Source organism: Panulirus ornatus, chromosome 17 (genome assembly GCF_036320965.1).
Source record: "Panulirus ornatus isolate Po-2019 chromosome 17, ASM3632096v1, whole genome shotgun sequence".
Taxonomy (NCBI): domain Eukaryota; kingdom Metazoa; phylum Arthropoda; class Malacostraca; order Decapoda; family Palinuridae; genus Panulirus; species Panulirus ornatus.
Window position 1 is genome coordinate 1,861,779 of NC_092240.1, and position 22,753 is coordinate 1,884,531.

Below are 22,753 nucleotides of genomic sequence, written 5' to 3' on the forward strand. Positions count from 1 at the left end.
CTTGGGCTCAATGTAGCTACAGCAGTGCCATGCCAAGTTTATACTTCTTTACGCTCATAGATATGGCAGCTACTCAGTAGTTGTGAAGAAGGCGTTCAACCTTGAACAATATGAAGCAACAGAAAGTTATACAATACGACTCGTGACACACAACCAGGCAGCAGAGCACAACACCTGCAGACGTCATTTGTGTGTTACGAGGACCGAGCTCGCATGACGCAAGCGAGAGGGGTCCATCAAACAGGTGATGATAAGACCCGGTGTACTCTGAGGACTGGGGACGCATGACCCAGACATGACAGATTCATGAACCACCAGATAGGACAAGCAAAACCCAGAGTGTCAACCATTCATGGCCCAGATGGGAGGCCATCAGGCACCAGATGGCATAATCATTTGACATTAATCTACAAGATGGCTGCGTGTTGTGTGCCAGACACCCCCTCCTCCACCTGTTGTGTGCCAGACACCCCTCCTCCACCTGTTGTGTGCCAGACACCCCCTCCTCCACCTGTTGTGTGCCAGACACCCCCCTCCTCCACCTGTTGTGTGCCAGACACCCCCTCCTCCACCTGTTGTGTGCCAGACACCCCCTCCTCCACCTGTTGTGTGCTAGGCCCCCCCTCCACTGCCTGCTGTGTGCTAGGCACTTCTCAGACTGTGTTATACCAGGCGCCCTTCCCCTGTGCTGTGCCAGGCAGCCCGACCTCAAGACATCCCACACCCTGGCCATGCACCACCACCCACACCTCAGTACACAACACACATGCCAAACTCCAAGGGTGCCAAGCAGCACCTGCCACTGACTTCAGTCCCCCTGCCATTGTCTATTTCCATTCACCGTCTATCGACGTCAGAGTTGCCAACCTTGAGACTAAGTACGAGGAAGTCATGTAGATAAAGCATCTCCCATTTTCCTGATGCACGTACCTAATATTTATGTTCCATTCTTGTAGACACAGTTATCTTGCTACCCTTACATTCCTTTCAAAAACGAGTTTAGAGTAAATTTTTCTTGCTTTGATCACACAATAAGATCTATCAACACATCCTCTGAGTATCTTTTGCAGGAATAGACTAAGGCAACAGAAAACCAGTAAAGGTACTTCGAGCCCTTCCAAAACTCCAACATGGTTGGTTGGAGAAATGTAACATTACAGGTAAGGACAAATGCGGTCTGTTACATAAACCCGTCTGCACGAAGATTTGCTCCTAGTCTACACATGTATACACATACAGACACACAAACAGAAAACACATAATTATACTTTTGTGTCTAGGTGTGTGTATTTGTTATATACATGTGTTTGCATCTGTGTTTGTGATTATATGTATATGTGTGCTATGTTGTATCAGTGTAGATATATATGTGTGTGTGTGTGTGTGTGTGAAGCTATTTGTATATTCATTCACATTGATTTGTTTGTCATTGTGTGTATTTGCCTATTCATACTGTAAGGGGAGGGAGTTTTATGATCGTGGGGTTCCATCTCTCAAACATTTCCTACCATACAGAATTTAAAAAGTCTTCATACCGTTTGCATCTATGTCTTCACTTATTCCATTCATCCACCGCAGGTTTCTTGTTCAGCTACATATTATATTCTGTGGTGTTATATCCCTAAATCACTCGATAAACTACTCACTGTTCACTTCATCTAGCTTTTAAAAACTTGAGATTGTGATTAAGTCACTCCTCACTCTTCTTTCTTCCAAGGTGGGAAAAATTATAGCATCTAGCTTTGTTTGTTTGTGTGTGTGTGTGTGTGTGTGTGTGTGTGTGTGTGTGTGGTGTGTGCTTTCGTTTGCTTATGTGTGTACATATGCCAGTGTGTGTAGATATGTAAATATGTGTGTACGTGTGTGAGTGAAAAGTGAGCGCATGTGTATGCATGTGTTCCTTTTGTCTGTATGTGTATGTACTGTGTTTCTGTATGTTTGTATGTGTGTGCACGTTTGTTTTCATGTCCTCTCTTGTCTGTTTATAGATAATGTATATGTATTCATCGCATAAACACCCAACATCTTCTTGTGTGTTTGTGTCATTGTGTTCATTTTCTGTATATGCGAGTATATGTGTATCACTAAGTGTGCAAGTGTGACACTCCCGTAAGCAGTTCCACGCCACAACATCCACTCGCTCCATCATCCACCACAACCCAGGTGGAAAGCTAAGACGAGACCTGGTGCACGATCCTCTCTTCCTACCTTCCTGTTCAGCGTAGACTTGGGCGTGACTGGCGTGGGCGCGGGCTTTCGCCTCCTGGGGCGCCGTCGGAATCGCAGTAGCGCCCATGGGTTGAAGCGACGGGTGGTCAGCAGGTTCATAGAACAGGGGGTCGAAGCTCGCCTCTGGAGCTAATGGTTTGGCCAAATGTTGAACTTCATTATCCGCCTCGAACAGTACACAAATTCCTTCTGGCTAACATGTATTTCCTGTTTCTTACAGAAGGCTTACAGTGGCGTGTCCTGAGGAACCGTGGGATTACAGACGACACCAGATCTTTGGGTATAGAAGGAACATAAGCAACAGAGATCCATCTGATGTTCCACTTCTGCAGTGAGAGAGTTTCAGACGAGGACGTAGCGGAACAGACCACAGAGTCTTGGTAACTACCGCAAGATTTATCTACTTTGCGAGAACAGAGAACCTGAAAGACAAGTCATGTATCTTTACTGAAGTGATAAACGAAGTCACTGAAGAAAGAAAGAAAAGCGACTGTTGTCGTATCGTTCGGTTTCCATGAAGTATCTTATCCTTATCTCAACTCATCAGTTTCCCTTGTGGTTCAGGGTAGAGTGTCGCGCTGCCTGATGAACAAGTCTCCTGGACCACATGAAAGAAGCAGCCCGCGTTTTCCGGTAGGGGTGGATCAAGAGGTCAGCTTACGTGCAATGCCCTCCCGGAAATGATCATGAAAGATCAGCGAGGTCACGTACATATCCCGCCATCGTACTAGAATAAAACACCTCCTGAGCTTCTCACCTTCGTATACAACACATAAACAAGGGCTCCTGTGCCGAGTTGTACAGAGGATTAAACCATGATGGCTCACACATGAGGATTTCATCAAAGAAATCCTTAAGAAACAGGAAACTAAATCTGTGGCTGGGGAATCTTTTTGTACACTACAATCACTCCTTGTGAACGGTCAGGTCATGTGACCTCACGGGTTCACTCCCGCGCACCAATAGGATTCCCCGGTGACTAAGTACGTAGGAGAGGCATTACTTGAACACACACACACTCTGACCACCGAGAAGATGGGGTACTGGAGGGTGTCTCCAGTGTACAATAGTATTAATACCTAAGCAAGATACAACCCTAAAATACCCAAAAGCTGATTGGTCAACCCCAAGTGTTGTCACCTCTTCTGATTGGTGGTCGGGAGGAGCATGCGCAGTGAGTCTTCCGATGTGACAATATTAGCCAAGTATGCACATAATGGCTGCAAGAAAACTGTTGGTGTTCACAGCCAAACTGCATGCCAAGTCTTAGCCTCGTCTTGTTTTCCTTTCTTTTTTTTAGTGCCCTTACTTCCTTCCTATTTCTCTCCCATTCATTCTTCTCTCTCTCTCTCTCTCTCTCTCTCTCTCTCTCTCTCTCTCTCTCTCTCTCTCTCTCTCTCTCTCTCTCTCTCATCGCATGTTTGTATGTATGCTTATCAAACACACATACACACACGCACATGATTTCAGACAAACATTAAACTTTGAAAATACTCGTCACTACCTCCCGCTTCAGTACGGAGAACCAACCAGGCAACAGATCAATGTGAACACCTTCATACGGGCGAGTGTTGAAGCTAATCCATCAGGTGTGGTCTAGATCAATCAGAGCTTCCACCTCACACCACCAGGTGGCCGTAGTAAACATACACAGAACGTTTAGAAATGTAAGGAAGTCTGAGATCACGTAACGGGACTGTACAAACACTGAACAAAAATTTCATTTACACGTATCGCACCAAGTCAGATCTAGTCTCACTTTTTAGTGAAAGTTTTCACTTTTTTTCTCTCACTCGTGTCACAAATTTATCAATTTCTGGAGAGCGTCAACAAATTTTCTTGTATAATCAACATTGTCACTTATGAAAAAAAAGTGGCACAAGTAAATGGCAACCATTTACATTCCTTCCATACATTCCTTCCTCACTAAACTATTGATTTGTTTCCTGTAGTTTGGCAGCATTCGTGTGTGTGTGTGTTACTTCCCTGACGTACACCTCTCTACTGCCTGGCCAGCCAAGTGTGCAGGACATCCTACCACCTAATCCATGTTTGCCTACAGTATGGAACGCCCCGGGAACTGAATGGTCGATATCCTTCATTAAATGGATATCAGGATCTTAGGATGTTTCTGTCTGTTACATAGCACGTAAACCTGATTCCTGCACTCGTTATCAGATATCAATTCGTCAATATCCCTTTACTGCAGTTTCGATCATGGGTACTCTAGGTCACGAGGCGAGTCCACCAGTCAGTGCGCCACACCTATAACAACGTCCTCTGTATCCTTGATATCGCTGGCAGATGTCTGGCATTGAATGATTATTTGTAGGAGCTGAGGAAATACACACAACTCAGTAAGTGTGCAGGAAGGAAGGAAGGGAGTTTGTATGGAGCTGAGGAAATACACACAACTCAGTAAGTGTGCAGGAAGGAAGGAAGGGAGTTTGTATGGAGCTGAGGAAATACACACAACTCAGTAAGTGTGCAGGAAGGAAGGAAGGGAGTTTGTATGGAGCTGAGGAAATACACACAACTCAGTAAGTGTGCAGGAAGGAAGGAAGGGAGTTTGTATGGAGCTGAGGAAATACACACAACTCAGTAAGTGTGCAGGAAGGAAGGAAGGGAGTTTGTATACAAGTGATTCAAGGTTTGGTCCTTCATAGTGGGATTCCCAGTGAGTGTTGACCACCCCGCTAGGTGGACCAGCCAACATCAGACGTGGGAGGGATAACAAGATCTGCCAAAAGTTTTTATTGACTATTATGAGACGTAAGTAGATTAAGGGATGAAAACCTCTGAACAATAGGCCCATCGCCAGGAGCTGGTTGGCGTCAAGGAATCGTATATTAATAAATGTACTGATTTGTATGACTGAATTTGCATACATGTTTATAGATCAGAATCATAGATAACGCAAATAAGAAATTGCAGTAAGGTTAAAACTTTTTGTTTTCCTTTCTTATTTTCTCTTTATTACTCAGTACCAATCAGCACTTTCGAACTTACATATACGACAAGACTCCATACGTGGAGGTAATAGTTTATCATTAATGTCAAAGAATTTTTGTTATAGTTCTTTCGCAGTTTTTCATAATCATATAAACTGTTTTGGAATCTTACCTAGTTATTTTGAATAGTATGGTTTATCGATTGTTGTATCCATTTTTACAATATGAAGACACAAATATATGAAGACACAAATATATGAAGACACAAATATATGAAGACACAAATATATGAAGACACAAATATATGAAGGAATGAAGAAAGACGTGGCTTTCAAACTCATTATGCTCCTAGGATTCCGCTGAACTTTCTACAAGTTCCTTAAGTTCAGAGAATTGCACACATGATTCTAGTAAGTAGTTAGCACCCATGGAAGGTTTAGTGACCAGGGGAATACCTATGAATAATTCAGTTAATTCCTAGCTGCTTTCTGTACAGTTCTAACATCTTACATTTACTGTACGTTTAATCCATAAATATATTCCTATATATATTATCTATTTCATGAGAAGAAAGTGTGTTAACTTTAGCGTATATTTCGTAAATCTTAGACAAAGTTATATGCTGTAGATTATTGTTCATATACCGACTACGGACGCTGAGAGCCGAAAACGTCAGGTCTGACCATTAAATACAACAAACCAACTTGTTTGCTGTAACTGCCTGTGCCCATTTGTTGATGCTGGATACGTCTTCCAAACGGGATACCAAATGCACACACACACACACACACACACACACACACACACACACTTTACAGAGGGAACCATGAACTATCCATCACCAAGATGGAAAACCTGTCATGCGTCCATGGCTGAGGGTAGGGCCAAGGCAGACAGTGACGTCAGCAATAGGGTGGTATTTCAGCTCAAAAAACATTTTATTAAAATTTGAAACATATGATATTCAAACACTTCTATACTTCATGTAATCATGGAAAATATATCATAATGCTCTCAGTTACCGATAAATGCCTAGTAAATACGATGTAAATGACCAGATTTTCTAAAATTATCTTTATCTCTCTTCTTAATTAAAGATTTCATAGACGACAAAACGATATTTTAACCACAGATTTGTATTCAGCATGAATAATGATATGTACTTATAATGAGGCTTTGAATGAAATCTATTTTTTCTTAGAATAATACCAAAAATTCCAGGTAATAGTTCAGGGGGTTTTTCACCTCAAACACTTTCGTTGCAAAATTGAAATATATTCAAACACTTTTATACTTGATGTAATCATGGGAGATATATCATAATGCTCTCAGTTACCGATAGATACTCAATAAATACGATGCAAATCATCAGATATTTCGAAATTGTCTTCATTTCACAGCTTAATTAAAAATGTTATAGACGACCAAACGATAGTTTAACCCCAGCTTTGTATCTAACATGAAAATGATACTCATAGTGAGGTTCTGAAGGAAATTCATTTTTCTGAGAATGATACTAAAAATTGCAGGTAATATTTCTTATCTTCATTCTCCATACTTCTCAAAGTTTCAAGTTTTTTTAAGAATAATTTGTCGATTCACTTTTCAACAGTTTTTAAATAGATGGGAAATATGTCTCTTCGAAGTATTAAAATTCATATTACAACCTCTCTTATCTTGGTTCTCAAACTCCTGTGTTCTCGTAGCGGCTGGTTTGCTGGTACTAACATCACACTCGTCCTTCATGCCATCATATTCACATCACTGTCACTAATGCACTTCATATTCACGAGGAGGACACCTGACTGGGTCCATTCTGCTCATAACCGAGCCACAGTTATGGTCAAGTCTGCATGACCTGGCAAGTCTGAATGAGCTGGTAAGCCAGTCAGTATATGTAGTCTTATTCCATCATTTCTTTATCATACAACTTTTTCTTTTATCAGTTTCATCAATTAGCTTCTTAGGTCAATCCATGATTCTGTCACCAACGGAGTACAATGTTTCTTCACGTGTTTCTAACATGTAGATACTGACCTGAGCTAGATACTACCACAGGTCACGTGGAACAAGACTGACTCGGTCACCACCACAGGTCACGTGCGTCGCGGATTGACTATGGAGATGGATTTTGCGGAACTTGGGTCCACAACCCCAGCCTTACTGGCCGATAAGGGGACAATGGCCACCAGGTGCCTGGTGTTAGCTCCCTGCCTAGTACTGGCCACCAGGTGCCTGGTGTTAGCTCCCTGCCTAGTACTGGCCACCAGGTGCCTGGTGTTAGCTCCCTGCCTAGTACTGGCCACCAGGTGCCTGGTGTTAGCTCCCTGCCTAGTACTGGCCGCCAGGTCCCTGGTGTTAGCTCCCTGCCTAGTACCCCAGGTTGTCGTACCACTAGTACCTCACTCTCCTCATTGCTGCTGTTTCGAATATCGAGAGTTTGTCTTCCTTGTGAAGACGGTCTCGATCATAAATATGTCTTGAATCATTATATGGCTGAACACGAACATGACCACGATGTTCCACCCGCTTCTCGCCTGACCAACATGTACCCCGTGCCCTGACTACCCACCTTCCCTGGGTGTCACCTAACCTTCCTGCGGCTGATGTATGAAATCTAACGCTTTATCACGACTTTATCTCATTAGCCACAGGTCAGTAGGAGTACAAGACACTTGCTAATAGAAGAAGAGATTGAACTGCATTTTACTGTGAGCGTTGAGACACTAATACTTTTGTTACATGTTCTCATCAGTACAACGGACTGTACCTACTTTTAATAATAATAATGATAGTTCAATGAAAATGATAATATGAGATGATAATGAAAAACGACTTATCTTAATGGTACTCGTATTAGTGATTGTAATGTAATGAGAATGATAAGTGGAAATATTTCTAAGAGGAATAATCTTTCATGTTAAAAGTACATCTTATTGTTCTGCTGATCATAATCACAAAGTAGCATACTTTGAATTTAGAAAAGTTTTACTAAACCTAAGATGACAGGAATGTGGTCTTAGGAAGGATATAAGTGGTAGATTTGGTTCGAAAAAGTAGATTCCATAGCGACCGTTGGTACAACTTAAACATCAGAAAACAACAATAAAAACAAGAATAGAACGTAAAAATCAAAGGGGAAATGCTGACAACGTGGGAGAGCAGAACGTGGGAGAGCAGCGATTAAAACACCGAGTGAAGCCTGTGTGGAGAGAATGGAGCCTAAAGGATCCGGCTTCTTGATTGGCAATTTCGTGTGAAACGTGTTGTACCATACTGCCACTAGGGAAGACCAGGCAGGCATCACAGTGCCAGACTAGTCTTAGTGCCAAGGGGCGATGGTCCGGTCCACAGGCACTCACACCTCCTGTGCCCAGAGTGCCAAGATATGTAGGCAGGAGGCATTCACTCCTGCAGACTCACCAATTAATGCTTTTGTTACAGGTCTTAATCAGATGCTGGTTCATATAGGCCTGGTGGGCAATCCTTTATGTTTTCAGTTTCGATCTTTCTCCAACATGGAATCTGTTTCTTTTTCCATATATTTCCTTCCTCCACCTTGGATGTTGATCATATAGAAACAGCAGAGAAAATCACCCAGTGTGCTCGCTCATCATGATGACATATTTTCTCCGCTCTTGTCGGTAGCTACAGATTTTTTAGAACTAGGTCCTGTGTCGTCACAGCCATGTCACGTCTCATCAGCATGGTCATGTCTTATAACAGGCAGGTCATGTCTTATCAGAGCCAAGTCATTGTCTTATGACAGCCATGTCACGTGTCATCAGCATGGTCATGTCTTATAACAGCTGGGTCATATTACAGCCATGTCACGTCTCATCAAAGTCATGTCATGTTTCTCTACAGTAAATCTTGCCTCGTCATGTACACACATCATGTCCACGACGTGTTCCACCAATGCTAGGTCATATCACGTCATTGCCTTTATTAGCTGTAGATGATTGGTTGTAAGGGTCAGCAGTCGCCACTCATGCTCTTGATTCGTTCATATCAGCTGATAGAGAGCCTCTCACTCCTCGTTATTGAATCAACTTCGAGCAGGGTAGGTATTGCTCGGACGATGTGAAGATGTATGGAGGAGAGAGATCCTGATCTATCCTTCCTTACACTGATCGATAGAACGGTGGGAGGAGCTAGGAGTCTTGCCCAATCCTGTGCCTATATCCAATATATGGAGTGACCTTAGATCTCCCCTAGAGGGATTTTATTTTTTCTTCCTGTCGTGTATCGAGTTCGTAATTAAAGGGATTTCATCGCGCGCGCGCACACACACACACACATGCGTGCATGTGTATCACTAACCAGTCAACTGCGTGTGTCTGCGAGGTTTGGTCTAACCTAAGAAATGGATCTCCCGAGCCTGAGAGTCTGTAGGGCAGTGCCAGCGCCGGATGGCTGCTCAAGGACAGGGATTTTGTCGTCTCTGATTTTCATTCTTAGTGGCAAACTTTCTAACGAGCTAAGACGGACGAGACAAACTATGATAATCTGTTTACCGTTTATTTCTAACCTTGTAATTGTTTATAAATGAAATGTTATCTAAAATTTTTTTAAACAGTCTACGACGGACATAATTCAATATCATTAAGTACTTTCTTATCTTTAATATAACGTAAACGAAGCCTTGACTATATACAAACAGAAAAATTACTTGCAACTATATATGACGTCACAGGGAGTAAAGACGATTATACAATAAATAATTACCTGATCATTTCCAGGTCAGTGTGTCACCAGCCTTGGCTCCAGTTACACCAAAATCAATAACCTTCCCCTGTGTGTGTGTGTGTGTGTTCTGGGAAAACCTTATCCCAAATAGCCAACACCACACACCCCGCACTAATGTTCCTCCTCACTAGAGTTCCCAGTGACGGAGAAGCATCGCACACATCACCTCAAATATTCTAGTTCACATTAATCAATCCCCAGCGTGTACGTAAGCAGTACGATGGCCTGATCATTTTTTCTTGTTATTGTTTTTGGCGTACGGTATCCCGCGCGCTGCTTTGATCGCGCTAACACCTCAGGTGTTGAGGTAGGCACCAGGAACCAGACTCAAGGTAACACCACAAGACTGTTTATGTCGTTTTAAATCTGATGATAACTGAAACGTACAATATGTTTCATCATCATGAATAAAACTGTCTCACGTGTTGATTTGTTGGTTATTTCTATATTTTCAGAAAATGTCATTTTCTTTTTTTGTCTATCATCCTACCTTCGTTACACAAGGGTGTCAGAAGCCTCTATATGTCAGGAAGTTAGACGGGTCCACTACACCTTCACGTCCTCCACGTCACACCCTCCACCGTAAACCACACAACCGTACGTGCACTCCTCCACCTGACTCAGGGTTGGTGGCGACACAGATGTAAACATAACCCGCCTACAAGTGGTTCTCCCGGGGCAGTTCAGGGAGACAACAGTGACACACGGGCGGATACAAGTCTGAACCACTTGAACATAACAAAACGACCCGTAAGCACGAGAGTTTGATCATTCAACACGACGGTACGACCCTTGGGAAGGACGGTGTAACCCTTATCTATGACGGTACGACCATTCGGTATGATGGTTTAGCCTCTGAATTGACCCTTAAGGGCCACGTCACAGGTTATGGAGTCTTGATGAGACTTATTTGGTGCGGAGTTTTATAACTAAATTATCCGTTTAGATGTGATGTAAACCAGATTTTACCCTCAGGAAGCGTGTCACCAGGACCGAGGGAAACTAGGTCATTCCTCAAGTGTGGTTGCCAACATCACATCATACTTATCATCATACACAATCATCATGCACATCATCATCATGCATATCATCATCATCATCATACACATCATCATCATCATCATACACATCATCATCATCATCATACACATCATCATCATCATACACATCATCATCATCATACACATCATCATACACATCATCATCATCATACACATCATCATACACATCATCATCATCATACACATCATCATCATCATCATACACATCATCATACACATCATCATCATCATACACATCATCATCATCATCATACACATCATCATACACATCATCATACACATCATCATCATCATCATACACATCATCATCATCATCATACACATCATCATACACATCATCATCATCATACACATCATCATCATCATCATACACATCATCATACACATCATCATACACATCATCATCATCATACACATCATCATACACATCATCATCATCATACACATCATCATCATCATCATACACATCATCATCATCATCATCATACACATCATCATCATCATCATTAACCATGGGCAGGCCAGGGGCCACGTTATTCCTGGTGATTCCTCAGGTATGTATATACGTATGTATATGTTCGTGTGTGGACATGTATGTATATACATGTGTATGTGGGTGGGTTGGGCCATTCTTTCGTCTGTTTCCTTGCGCTACCTCGCTCATGCGGGAGACAGCGACAAAGTATGATAAATATAAATAAATCTTCATGTATGATGATCTGAGGATCAGGTCTAGAGTTCCCCCAGTCAGTCCCCTCCCTCCCTCCCCCTCCCCCTCCCTCCTCCCCACACTACACCCACCTCCCGTAATGGTGTGGGTTCCCCACGCTCCGGAACCATTAGTTTATGAGTCTGAAAAATGTTAATGGAAGGTAATGAAAAACGGTTAAGAGAGCAGGTAGGTAAGAATTAAAATTTTCAGCCAAACATCTTTCAATTTTCTGAGGATCTCAGACGTTCCCAGGCTGATGGTGGAGCTGTGGACTCCTTTGATCTCTCTCTCTCTCTCTCTCTCTCTCTCTCTCTCTCTCTCTCTCTCTCTCTCTCTCTCTCTCTCTCTCGTTTTAATCTGATGAAAGAATCTAACTCATAAGGACAGAAGTTTGTAATCTGAATGACAGATTTTAAGATTACCAAAAGATTATGTTTTCATTATAAACTTTACCTTTTGTCTTGTGTCGTGCGAGTGGTTGGCTTCCATAGAGCAGTGGACAGCCATTTTAAGAATCTACGTATGTAACTTATATTACATTAGTGGCGAAGTATTACCACTTGTATGCCACTTCCACTGTCCTCCATCGCTGGAAATATCACTGGAAGAGAACGCTGGTGAAAGTCTCCTCTCCTACCGTCACTATGATTACTACCACTGTTACTGATGTCAACACCACAGATGCTGCCAACGACATCAAGTATAAACACCAACCATTATACTGTACATGATAACCTAACAATCATCACTAGTACCACTCCCATGACTAGTACCACTCCCATGACTAATATTGTATTTACATCTACAATTATCACTACAAACATGTGTGCTAATATCATCAGGTCGGGGTACATACAGCCTCTCACGAACCCATCCTACAGTTTGATACTTTTATGGGCGAGTTAAAACCTGTTACGAACGAATATTAATGGTTCTTGATGAAACTTTTAAAGAAATCACCTGAAATCCTCCTCAGTCACAGAATTTCTATTGTAATGTTTCCTTTAAATTCATTTTCTTTTTTTTTTGTCGAGAATTATTATAGTTGTGGGTTCTGATTGTTTATGATTTGCGACCAGGGTTCAGCCACAGCTGCTTCTCCCGTTATGAAGAGGTTCGAACAAGTTACCCTGTGAAGCACACACAACTGTTGTTGACACCCTCAGATCTTAGTGTCCTTGGGACTGGCTACTGTATCCATCTCTTCATAACATCAAATACTAATGAACCTAATCACACAAGCTTACCAATTAGCTTTACCATCGAAAGAACCCAGTGGTTTGCTGCTGCTGTCACAAATTAGCTTTACTATTAACGAGTCTTTACAGAAACTGATTCACACAAAGTCAACTGAAGATGAATGAAATCATGATTTCACTCTCACATTCTCAGTACATAGGCTTTTCTGATGAAATTTCAAGAGTTGTAATTATCTGGGGACTAACCTGCTTGACCTCCCTGTGAGGCAACCTGCTCGACCTCCATGTGAGGCATCCTACTCGACCTCCCTGTGAGGCAACCTGCTCGACCTCCATGTGAGGCATCCTACTCGACCTCCCTGTGAGGCAACCTGCTCGACCTCCATGTGAGGCATCCTACTCGACCTCCCTGTGAGGCAACCTACTCGACCTCCCTTTGAGGCAACCTACTCGACCTGCCTGTGAGGCAACCTACTCGACCTGCCTGAGATAACCAGCTTGGTCGTACAGGGAGGAGGTCTTCCAATAAGTGAGAAACTCGTTCCTCTCATGCAATCAACATATTCTATCCAGACTTTTCGGATTCCTGCTGGAGGGTATTTTACTGCCCATGATAAATATTTTCCGAAGCAGTGGAGAGCAAGATTTCCAGCAGCAGCAGCAGCCAATACTTCCATCATCGGCGCGGAGGAATATTTTCAGTAGCAGTGGTGAGCAATATTTCCTGGAGTGGTGGACAGCCATGTATCCACCGGAGGTGGGGAGGAATATTTCCAGCAGCAGCGGGGAGCAGCATTTCCTGGAACGGTGGGGAGCAATATTTCCCTGGGCAGAGGACAACAGATCTGGCTTCTACCGGGAAGCGTGGGCGATAAAGACCTATAGCCAACACTGCATTAGGTTGACTTCAAGACAAGATCCAATGTTGTTTTCGGCCCTATGTGAACACAGCAGTTATGTCGATCAACACAGATATTTTCTATTCAGATTAGTGGCTTTGCTTTAATCAATGTCCTGCTGCTTGAAAGACTCTCTCTCTCTCTCTCTCTCTCTCTCTCTCTCTCTCTCTCTCTCTCTCTCTCTCTCTCTCTCTCTCTCATTACTGTACGTACCTGTCGCATGTATGCACAACAGTTAAAGTATTTGAACTTGATTATGTCGTGATATGCACGTAAAATGTTTGAACATTTGTTAATTATATACTCTCAAACATCCACTGAAGAAACAGATTACTGCCATGAAATTGTTAAAGAAATGAATGATTGAACTCTTTAATGAAACAGTTTATATCAGTACAAAATCCTTTCCTGCCTATCAGTGAAGCAGGTCATGTGAACCAGCCTGTATGGCAAGGCAAGACGAAGGTCACAGTGAGGAGTGCCTGGCAGTGTTGCATCTCGAGCATCCTAACCTCTTCTCTCTATAAGGGGAAAACCACTGCTCCTCTCAGGACAGCCAAGGTCAATACTGATTACTACTAATATTACCTTATTATTGACCGCCGTAATAACCATTAACCTTAATTAATAAGATTGATATCCATAATCAATTCCCAGGATGGTCTGGTTCCGTGCACAAGATCTTTTCTTATCTTTTATTACCTTCTTCGGTAAATGAAGGGATTCTGGTAACACTGGCAGCCTAAGTATGGTAACACTGGTATCCAAAGTCTGGTAATTGTGTCAGCTTAAGTCTTCTGACACTGGGTACCTGACACTGGGTACCTGACACTGGGTACCTGACACTGGGTGCCTGACACTGGGTGCCTGACACTGGGTGCCTGACACTGGGTACCTGACACTGGGTACCTGACACTGGGTACCTGACACTGGGTGCCTGACACTGGGTGCCTGACACTGGGTGCCTAAGCATACATGGATCGTCTGCAGCCAGAATCACATACGTGGGAGGTCACCATCCCCCACACGGGTCCAGGCAACGATGAAGCCCTGGGCAGATGATGTGGACGGAGGCGCAGGTCCTCCAGATGCTGGGGTGGGAGGGGTTAAAGAACTCACAATCCTAGTCCAGTGACTGGCCAGAACTCTCGCTTCCCCTCATCCCCAGTTATCATAATGAATCGCTTCTACACTTGAAATGATTTTGGAAAATGTCTCAATGTTTCTCCTTAGTCGACAGATATATGATGAATTCGAAACGACTGACCTAAACCCCCAGACAATATCTCAACCCCAGAGTCGTATTCAGCATGAAGCTAATTTTTATTCTGAGGTTTTCGAGTAAATTTATCAAACTCCGAAATATGCCAAAAACTGCAGCTTACTCGAATGAACTCGACCAAAGCGCTCACCCACGCAAGGCAAGTTGATTCATTAACTAATATTCTCTCGACCTTGATATTTGACATTTTGGCTTTCAAAAATGGCAAACCTAAAACCATGAAATATCACAGAACTCTCCGGTCATGTAGAAACATAGAAATCGTACTCCAAATGACCCCATGGGTAAATTCATGACCTTGACCTTCAACTTTTGATCTGAAACCCACAGTTGGGCGAGGACATCACATTCACTCTTTGTCATGTGTGAACTTGTTTACATCAGTCATATGCGAGTTCTCGAGCGTACACACAACACACAAACAGATAAACAGACAGAAGCCAGGGAACACACAAGCGATCGTGTTACAAGTGCACCGCCCTGACCACGCATAGCTAGAACAACCATCAGTTGCCCCGTGACTCATACACAATTACGACTGGTTGTAAACAAGTTAATCACCTTCAGAAAGAGGTCGAGTGTTATACATCGACGTGTAACGTTAGACAATTCGTTTCTAATGATCATTTGACATTTACAATGATTATGATTAATTACAAAATTCTATTATCTATAAGATCACCTATGGTTCCAATTCACTATGATATTATTTTAAGATATATATTTCGTATATGTAATGATGCATTTTCATACTATTCATATGAGACGATTATACAAACTGTGGATTTAATGATCTTGTTAGAAGATAATTCGCACTACATGTTGTTCAGTGTTATTATGCGACCCGTACCTTCTGGTATTCATAAACTGGTTTACGGTGCACCGTCTTCCACATGACCTCAGCACACAGCACCCTGCCCATTATTGACCTCAGCACACAGCACTCCGCCCGGTAATGACCTCAGCCCACAGCACTCCGCCCAGTACTGACCTCAGCACACAGCACCCTGCCCAGTACTGACCTCAGCACACAGCACCCTGCCCAGTACTGACCTCAGCACACAGCACCCTGCCCTGTAATGACCTCAGCACACAGCACCTTGCCCAGTACTGACCTCAGCACACAGCACCCCGCCCAGTAATGACTGAAGCACCTCAAAGGAATCAAAGGAGGTGAGGAAAACGGGCAGCGGCAGTGTTTACATCGCCCTCGCCTGCCTGCCTTAGATAAACACGCCCAGAAAATACACACAAGTCAGAGTGAGTGTAAGAAATAAACAGAGGAGAGCCTTATCGCCATGAAGGGCTGTCAGCTAACGTCAGGCTATCGGCACTGTCAGCGACAGCCTCGGTGTGGCCAGCGAACATAGGTTTCATTGAAGGTCAGGTTAGGTTGCACGAAGTTTAAACTGGCGAATCTCTCATCCTCATTACCGTGTATCAGGTCGTACATCAACCAGTGCTTCACATCAGGTGTAGTTTAACATTCACTTACAGGCTTACAAAACGACCTTGAATAATTGAATGACACAATCAAAGGTTTCTTAAAGTTTTGTTACGAATAATTTTTAGGATATTTTTCCTTATGCTAATTCCGATAATATCCAGGTTAGATGTTTAACCTGAGGTTAACTTTAACCTTCTGGCGGGTACAGGTTGTCCAGTGGTCGGCGGACTGACGGGCATTCCAAGAACTCGAGATCGTTTGTCTTTCTGGGAAAGTTGAATCAAAATTACGCTTGATTAGTTCCGTCGTGAAGGTCACACCGTCTCACTGGGTCTAGCGGGAACACGGGTTCGTCCGCTGCGAGCTGACACACACACACATGGAAACTGGAACCAATCCCGCATCCTCGCGCTACAGTAGGTTATGACCTGAAGTTTACTTTTCAATTTACGAAAATAGAAATTGCCACAGCTGCCTCATATTAGGCACAAGATTGGAAAGTCAGTGCCGTTATGCAACTGGATTTCTTTCTTTGATAAATGGTTTGATAAATATAGCCTCGTACTTTCTGTTTAATCTCGCTCAGATAAATCAGGTTGTCCGGAGATGATATGTTGTCACGGACTAAACCATGTTTGGTTCACCTGATGATTGAAATACTTCCGAGATCCGCGAGGCTCACACACCTCGAAGATTTAATGCAAAATCATGAATTGTTAACTTTGAAAAAAAAAAATATATTACATGTATTATCAACACAACGAGCATTTAAGCACTTAAACATTGCTAAAGTTCCTGGCCTGCAAAACGAACCTGCTACCTCACGACACAAGCACGAACTTTGCAAAGCACACACGTCTAGTGTGGCCAGTGTACACAAGGTTAAGACCAGACATGAATCAACTCATAACTTAGACGACACGAGTTAGACAAAGGCAGGTGAGGCAAGTCTCTAGCCCTGCCTGTCGCCTCACTCAAGCGAGGATAAAAACACAGGAAGGATAAGACTCAACCGAGAAATCATATTGTTTCGTGGGGAACACAATGGTGTCCATCTTGTCCATCCCATAAGGAAGATCTTGGGAGATGTTCAGCCCCGGATCTAAACATCATGACCACGTCAGAACAACATCAGTAGGACTGTACACAAGTGACTGTATGAAAGATGTCAAGATACCTATCATCCTGGGTGGATTTACCACCGCTGACCCAGCAAAGGTCAGGTCTTGCGGGCAACACATATGGAACGCGATTCCTCGAAGTCTGAGTTGCGGTGCGCCATCCGATCACCCGCCCTCCAGGAATAACTAAATCCGATCGAGTTCCTGGAGTAGAGGTGAACACAGGTCATGGAACAGGTTTTACACATTATATATTATATATATATATATATATATATATATATATATATATATATATATATATATATATATATATATAATGACATATCAAGCCAAGGTTCATTCCTAATAGTGATCTTGCACGAGAAGTTATAACATGGCATAACACCAGTGGTAATATTACGAAACTTTCTTTTGACACTTCAGGCGGCGGGCACGGGCGGTAGAGGTCTGCTCTCCTCCACACTACCTCAGCTACACTGCTACAAACACACTGCCTTAGCTACATCACCCCAGCTACACCACCCCAGCCACGTCTCCTCAGTTAACATACCTCAACTGCATTGCCTCAGCCACACTGTCCCAACCACACAGACCTGTCTTTCCGGTGAGTGCGATTTGTAAGCCATTGGAAAAGTTAATCGGGATGTAAGTAGATGCCAGAGAACAAAGGAGAAACGACCTGAGGGAAAACATATGTGTACCAAACCTTTTACATGTCTATGAGAGATTCTGCTTCGCTTCAAAGAAAAGACCAGGCAGTGTGGACTGTATGTATATGGACTGCTAGAAAGTGTTTGACACTTTACCACACAGAATGTTTCAATCAAGCTGGATCTTCAGGTAGGGATAAGGAGGAGACTTTCCTTCGATAGACAGATGATACCTTGTTAGCAGGGAACAAGGACTCATGACGGATAAGTCCATCTTGGAATGGTTTGGGGCGAACCACTGGACCCGGAACATACCAGGAGGACGGATTCATAACTTGATACATAATGCCAGTGGAAAGATGGATTAATACGACTGCAATACACAACAAGGAGACCTAGCCAAAGTGAAAGTTTGTCTGACACATTGTTGATGACATCCAGCCTGATCATAAATATATTAATGAGAATGTAACATCTAAAAAGAAGTCATCGACGTAGATATTACCAGGAAAGATACAAACTGCAGAAATCTGTATGTGAGTAAGAATTATGGGAGTCAACACTGTAGGTAAACTTTCGCTATTCTCCCACCTTAGGAAACAGTACAAGGACACAAATTGTTTGCCTGGCAAACGGTAGAATCGAATTTTAGTACAGGAAACTCTATACATCCCAGATTGGCTATAAACTAAATCACGCTTCTTTAGTTTGGTCACCACACTTGAAGAAGCAAAAAGAACTAAACGAGAGACTTCAGAGGAGGGCAATAAACATGGCACCAGTTATGTGAGGTCATGTACAATGATGGGTCACACGTCACATAGATCTGGCCACCATGGATGAGAGGAGAGCAGGGAACAACTTCATCTCAACTTTCAAGTTTCTAAGCAATTTTGTTGATGTCGCCAGAGAAGAGTTGTTTGCAAAATCCAAAGACAGAACAACTACAGCACATAAGAAACTAAACGAGAAACTTATCGGAACAGATGTAAAACCGTATAGTCAAGGGTGACAGAAACAGGCCGAGTGGGGAAACAGTGACCGGAGCCACACCAACCCAGCCCAACCACCTCGCACACATCATCTTAGCCACATCACCTCAACCACACCACCTCAGCCACATCACCTCAACCACACTACCTCAGCCACACCATTGAATCACGACTGCCTAATGGCCCGATTGTGTGCTCTAATTAACTATTAATTGTTCCAACATTTGCCTGGCTTCTACGATCCAACTTTAGTGATGTAATTTGTAGAGAGAGAGATGTAGGTTGCTCAAAGATGGTGAGGAGGGTGTGGATGATGGTGAGCTTGATGGTGGGCAAGATGGTGAATGGCGAGCATGTTTGTGATGGTGATGAATCACTTGGTGATTTTCATAGTATGATAGCGATGATGATAAGTATGATGTGCTAATTGCAAAAATGACAAGATAATGATGACCATGATGGTGATAGTGATGACAACGACTCGTTCAGATTACTAATGTTTGATAGTCGAAATGATAGCAATAGTGATAGAGGTTGGACACACACACACACACACACACACACACACACACACAATGATCTAAATCCTCGTCCTTGTGGCACGAGGGCCGTCACTTTATATATAAAGGTATGTTCTGAGAAGGTTCACATTACCTCAGTTACTCACGCGTTTAGTTGTACGAGTAATACCTGTGTCCGTTCATCAGTTACACTGTGGATGGTTTCTCTGTCCAGCTTATTGTTTTGTCCTTCCACACACAGGTTGCATCCCGTGTTATGTTAATTGCGTTTTGATTAAAAGGCAAAATACAACCAAGATACAGTTTTCTGTGATATCCTACTGAGCCAAAGTTAAGAAGAGATGTAATCATTAGTTTTTTGATATATAACTTCCTGTCTGGTATTAATGTTAAGTCTATTTATAATTGTATTGATGCTACGGATCAGGAGACACTACACCTTGTGAGTTACATGGTCACCATATGATAATAACGTACATACATATAGCTGCAGAGCTCCGGTGTATGAACTGGCATTGAATGCTAAAGTAACTCTATATCATATGAACAATCTTGCGTCTCACAACACATAACCTCGTGACTTTTTTTGAATTGTTTGTTGGTAAACCTGCTATATGGGCCTCTCCCAGGTCATGGCCGGAGATGAGAAACTGACATATGTATGTTTTTATAAGGAACTGCTCGAGTGTGTGATAGGGACATAGCAGAGCTTTGAGTGCGATGATGGGAACCTTGAACACGACGATACGACTCTTGAACACGACGGTACGACTCTTGAACACGACGGTACGACCCTTGAACACGACGGTACGACCCTTGAACACGACGGTACTATCTTTGAGCACGACGGTACGACTCTTGAGTAAAATGGCATGGCCTTTGACCTGACCCTTAATCGTGCTGGTGAAGAGTCGTAATGTCTCTCTGAAGGGAACTACCTTTGTGCTCACGTGGGTATGTATCAGAGTCTGTGTACTGGAGACATACTCCCTCCATGAAATATGTCTTATACATAACATGAGCGTCCGGCCATCGCCGTGACTCCACCGCCTGACAAAGACCTGCCCGACCATCAACATGACGTAACTCATCTCTCAGCAAAAGTTCTTGTATTAATGATGATAATGACGTAGACTGTGGTCATTACACATGGCACAGAGCAATTACCACAGCCAGTACATCACCAGTCCAGAGGCTGCTCATCCCTCGAACTGGAATGGTTAACAAGGAGCTCCTGAATCACACTGTACTATACTGTTTTAGTTAGTTACTCTTATGTACATGTACTGTTACCGTGATCGCCTGGACTGTTGGTATCTGCAATCATTACAGTTATTCATGGAAAACTGCTCAGTTTAAATAGTTTTCGAAAGCTTCAAATATATATATATATATATATATATATATATATATATATATATATATATATATATATATATATATATAAAGAAAAAACTCTGTAGTTCTCAACATTACCCCCTACAGCGACCCAGGACATAGTACCAGGTACACAACAGATCTGCCAACATATCTTACGCAACACATCATCTTATGCAACACTGACTTGATTAACCCGTTTATCAACATTCCCAGAATCACCTTTGACGTTACTTCTCCTCACACTTTTTCTTCAACATCTGACTAACCTGTCGAGAGTAGTGGGTCGCGGGTCGCCCTCCCGGCAACATATTAACATGAAAAGATGAGAGCAGTTTATACGTTCCTCGCTCTGCAGGTAACTGTGTGGCTGGTGGATCAGTTTGTCTCGTTATGGTCGCAAGTTGATGCTACAATATTTTTGGGTACGTCTGCTTGGCTCAGTTGTCAAAATAATCTGTTGTATCCTACACATGGCATTAATTGCCTAGAAAAATCAAAGGTAAAATTCAATGTCTCCTCCTTAGCGCATGAATATGTAATAGAGCTCTCTCTCTCTCTCTCTCTCTCTCTCTCTCTCTCTCTCTCTCTCTCTCTCTGCTTTATGGCAAAATCTGGTCATAAGTGCAGAAAGGTACTCTAACGTTTGTATGGCCGACAGCAACACATGCAGCAGATGCTGTAAGTTGTTTTGAGCCGTCAAGCCACACAGGTGGGCCGTGATGTGTAGTGTGAGTGACGGTGGTGGCTGAAGTTACCTCAACACCTAAAGATGAGAAGAGAATTTTGATTGGCGGGTTGACGACCTAAAAGACCCGACACCTGGTAAACCTACTGCCTTGAACAACTGATCAACCAACCAGTGAAGCCAGTATACAAGTAAATAAGCCAGGTAAACAAGACCAAGAGAAGGCAAAGCTACAAACATTCGTCACATCACCAGCAACGCTACCTACGCTTCACATTCCGGGAACTGTGGATTAGACTTGACACACATAATTCAAAGACGATAACTCAGCCTCAGCCATATATCTGCACTATAACACATAAATGTAAGGTGTATCTAAGCTCTTGTTATCTTTACCGAGGCGTGAAATACAGAGTGAAGTATACGAATCTTAAGCCCATTATATGTGACGTTCAGTGACGGTTCTCTGGCAGACTACCAGATGGCGTTGACCGACGATGGTAAACAGAGCGTCGCCATATCACCAGCTGGGGCCATGTAATAACCATCAAACGAGAATCTATTTTTGCAGATTTATCTCTCTGAAAATTATATTCTCCCAACATCCAGACACCGTGTGATATATCACTCTGACTTGAAGGAGAGAGAATCTGGGTTATAAATCTGGATCTACGGAAAAAAATCTATATATAAATCCAAATTCAGGGAATGGAGGCGGAGCTTAATGGCACATATGTGGCTTTTACAGCCGTGAATTCCTAGTACCTACACATATATCATTTCATATGTATACATTTGATAGCTAGAGTGTGGATGTTGTGTTCAGTTTGTGGTTAAAGAAACATGATTATATTTGCAAAACATGAAAATCA

At 42.8% G+C, this 22,753-nt stretch overlaps 1 protein-coding gene across 5 annotated transcripts in view; it reads right to left on the reverse strand.

Annotated features, from left to right (window-relative positions):
- The window catches only part of LOC139754499 (serine/threonine-protein kinase SBK1-like), a 110,038-nt gene that overhangs the window by 37,087 nt on the left and 50,198 nt on the right, over nt 1-22,753 (reverse strand). Inside the window, exons 1-2 of one of the 5 annotated variants that reach the window (XM_071671776.1) lie at nt 3,233-3,275; nt 2,209-2,651 (exon numbers count right to left, since the gene is read on the reverse strand). The exons of the other annotated variants lie outside the window; for them this stretch is intronic. Coding sequence (XP_071527877.1) covers nt 2,209-2,328 — 120 coding nt within the window. The 5' untranslated portion in view covers nt 2,329-2,651; nt 3,233-3,275. Of the gene's footprint in view, nt 1-2,208; nt 2,652-3,232; nt 3,276-22,753 lie in introns of those variants that run through there. 5 annotated transcript variants of the gene reach the window in all.